The 3,765-nt window shown below is 44.5% G+C and overlaps 1 protein-coding gene across 1 annotated transcript in view; it reads left to right on the top strand.

Moving 5' to 3' along the window:
• The window catches only part of PREP (prolyl endopeptidase), a 131,753-nt gene that overhangs the window by 34,044 nt on the left and 93,944 nt on the right, over window positions 1–3,765 (top strand). The window contains exon 5 of the mRNA XM_003781567.3: window positions 1,179–1,388. Within this exon, the coding sequence (XP_003781615.1) occupies window positions 1,179–1,388 (210 nt within the window). The remainder of the gene's footprint in view (window positions 1–1,178; window positions 1,389–3,765) is intronic.

Genomic DNA, 3,765 nt, shown 5'->3' with positions numbered 1-3,765 from the left:
AGGTTGCTGTGAGCGTGATGCCACGGCACTCTACCCAGGGGGACAGCTTGAGGCTCTGTCTCAAAAAAAAAAAAAATAAAGCTAATATACAACATGTGTTTGTCAGGAAACATTCCAGGTGATAAGAGTTCTTTCAGGGCCCTAAAGAATTGGATGTGGCATAACAGTCTGTAGACAACATTTATTTTCCTTTTCCTGATCACTTTTGAAACGTGCGTGCTGGGAGCCTTCATTGCAAACCCTCAGGCTGTATTTACCTGGGCCTGTGGTGGTCTGATGTATGGACTTTAATTCTTGAAGGCCAGTAATGGTTTGAAAATGAGGTTGCGGGTGGCGCCTGTGGCTCAAAGGAGTAAGGCACGGCCCCATATGCCAGAGGTGGTGGGTTCAAACCCAGCCCCAGCCAAAAAAAAAAAAAGAAAATGAGGTTGCAAAGACAGTTTGGAATCTGTCCCAAAAGTTACCTAATGGCTACAGTTTAGTTCTGTTGTATGGCAGGTGTCATAATTCAGCCCTGACTCTAAAAGCAGTTTCCTTTTTCCTCTTACTCCCTTTCGAGTATAAATAAAATATGCCGAAAGTCCCAGAGGAGCTCTGCTTTCCACTGAACTGCTATTGAATTATAAAAATACCAAATGCTAGCACTGTGGGAGGCTGAGGTGGGCGGATTGCTTGGGGTCAGGAGTTTGAGACCAGCCTAAGCAAGAGCAAGATCTTATCTCTATGAAAAGTAGAAAAATTAGCCAGGTGTGGTGGCAGGCACCTGTAATTTCAGCCACTCAGGAGGCTGCGGTGTGAGGATCACTTGAGCCCAGGAGTGTGAGGTTTCAGTCATCTATGATGCCACTACACTCTAGCTGGGGTGACAGAGTGAGATCCTGTCTCAAAAGAAAAAAAGAAAGAAAGAAAACAAGATGGAAGCATTTAGAGGGCATATAGTTCAATTCCTTTTATAGAGGAAGAAACTAGGACCTAGAGAGATTTGGAAGCTTGTCCGAGATCATGTGGGTAATTCCTATAAGGTGTGGGCTGAGCCCCCAGGAGTCCCCACTACTGGTTTTCTGTTGCTTTTGTCACCACATTCTGCCTCCATGTGTCAGACAGTGTCACGGGCAGTTGGCAGGGACAAAAGGTGAGTGTCTGTGTTCATCATCTAATGAGTGCTCCTGCGACCCTAGGTTATGCATTCAGTGAAGATGGGGAATACTTTGCCTATGGTCTGAGTGCCAGTGGCTCAGACTGGGTGACAATCAAGTTCATGAAAGTTGATGGTGCCAAAGAGCTTCCAGATGTGCTTGAAAGAGTCAAGTTCAGCTGTATGGCCTGGACGCATGATGGGAAGGGAATGTTCTACAACTCATACCCTCAGCAGGATGGAAAAAGCGATGGTAAGTGTAGACTCCACATAAAGCACTTTTTTCACAAAATGAGGTGTGACTTTACGTGACTTAAAATAGAAGCTAAACACTACATAGAAGTTTTTGGTTCAGAACCATGTTTCCTCAAAGGGTGTTGTATCAGCTCGCTTTGCTGTTGAACAGACCACACCAAAATTTAGTGGCTTAGAATAATAACCATTTATTTTTGCTGTGAGTCTTTGGGTTTGCCTGGCAGTCCTTCTAGGCTCGGCTGTTATAACATGTATCTGTGGTCAGCAACAGGTCAGATGGGTGGTTTTGACCTGGCTCTCGTATATTCTGGGGCATCGACTGGGACAAGTAGGCTGCCACAAGTCTGATCCCTGTGGTTTCTCAGCCGCTGGCAGGCTTTCCCAGGCTTGTGCACCTGGTACCTTAGCAGGATTCCAAGAGGGAGAGCTGAAAGACACAGCCTTCTTGATGCTTAGGCTTGCTCCTGGGACATCAGCTTTGCAGCCTTCTGTTGGCCAAAGCAAGCTTCAAGGCCAGCCTCTTTCCAATGGGATAGGGAAGGGAGAAATTGTGAAAAATTAGGGTCACTATTGCAGTCAGTCCCTCACTGGTGTGTTATACCACATATCTCCCAAGGGGATGGTGGAGGAGGTAGACTTTTTAAATAAAAGCAACCTATTTGATGATGACGAGTGATTGTAAAACGTTCCTCTTGCAGTAACCCCATCTCTTCCTCTAATCAGAAGTTACAGGTCACCTGTTGATTTGGTTTATCTTGATCAATTTTTCCCTGGGACTTCCTGGACACACCTTTGTTCTTTTCAGTTGCACAAAGATCCTATTGTGTTTGTTCATATGGTCCTGTATTTCTTGTCTTTCTTTTCCTCCTTCACTCCCAGTGTTCCCAGGCAGGCAGGGCCATGTACCTTGAACCTCACTGGTGTAGGGTTTTAACACCGTCTTCTTCCTTACGGCGTCCCACATTGCTACACTGTGTGTAGCATTTTCTTGTGAGCTCAGTTGACCTCTACAGGTGAGTTTTATGACTGCTGTGCTGGATGAGGAGTTTGGGTGCAGAGGCTCAGTAACTTGCTGCAGGAACCACAGCCGTGCCAGCGCTTTCCACCACACGCGCCGTCCCCTTTCATGACGTTCTGTCTTTGTGGTCTTGAAATACGCTTGCTTGCTTTTCTCCCCCCGCCCGCCTCAGGTGATGTGGGAAAGCGGCTAGGCTGCTTTTCATCTCTGGGCTGTGTGTAGCCTTTGCTGCCTTTGATTAGGCTACAGCAAGACCTTTCTCCTAATTCACCAGTGAACTCCAAGAGGAACTAAGCGCAGACTCTTATTCCAGGCTGTTGGCTAAAGAGAGACATCTGTGCTCCGTATACCAAATTAGCTGCCTGTGTTAAGATGCCCCAAAGTTAGAAAATGTTGGTTATTTCCAAGTTCTGGGAGACAAAGTAAGTATAATGGTCCAGTTCTTAGGGGAGAATTATGTTACTAAAGTAATTTAGAAAAAGCAGGAACTATCAGCTTTCATCGGCAAAAATAATGATTAGTGATGGTGATTGATTTAAGAAAGCCAGTGTCTTCTCCCAGTTAATTTTGCTGCCCTCTGGCCAAGAGGATCTCAGCCATCTCAGGCCTTGCGGATGTAGCTGAGCAGGTCATACCACGTGCTTCCTACCTGTGCAAACGCAATGAAAATTACTTAAGCACCATAAAGCTTTTTTTTTTTTTTTTTTACTTTATGGTATTATCTTTTTTACTTCACTGCTGTAAAATCTTGGTATAATTTTTTTAAACATTAATTTTATTTTTTGGAGCAGCTTTAAATTCACAGTAAAACTAATAAAAAAGTACAGAGCTTTGCTGCCTACCCTCGCCCCGACACGGGGATGGCCTATCTGATTAGCAGCATCCCCCACCAGAGTGGTACATACATTTGTTAGAATTTATAAATCTACATTGACACATCCAGAGTCCATAGTGTTGTACCTTCTGTGGGTTCGGACGAGTGTGTGACGACAAGTATCCAACACTGGTAATAGTATCAGTAGTATCACCACCCTGAACGGCCTCTGTGCCCTGCCGGTCATTCTGGCAGTCACCCATCCCTTTACTGCCCCTGTAGATTTGCCTTTTCTAAAATGTCCTGTAGTTGGAATTTACATCAGTTTGGCTTCTTTCACTTAGAAACAACAATACATCAAAGTTCCTACATACCTTTTCATGGCTTCATGGTTCATTTCCTTTTAGTGCAGAATATATTCCAGTGTCTGGATGTACCTCAGTTTACCCATTCATCTGCTAAGAATGTCTTAGTCAATTCCAGGTTTTGGTGATTACAAATAAAGTTGCTATAAAAAGAAATCTGTGTATGGAGGTTTTTGTG

The sequence above is a fragment of the Otolemur garnettii genome, unplaced genomic scaffold (genome assembly GCF_000181295.1).
Source record: "Otolemur garnettii isolate 467f Iridium unplaced genomic scaffold, OtoGar3 scaffold00002, whole genome shotgun sequence".
NCBI classification, from domain to species: domain Eukaryota; kingdom Metazoa; phylum Chordata; class Mammalia; order Primates; family Galagidae; genus Otolemur; species Otolemur garnettii.
Note: the sequence above shows the minus strand (reverse complement) of the source record. Positions and strands in the feature narration are given on the sequence as shown.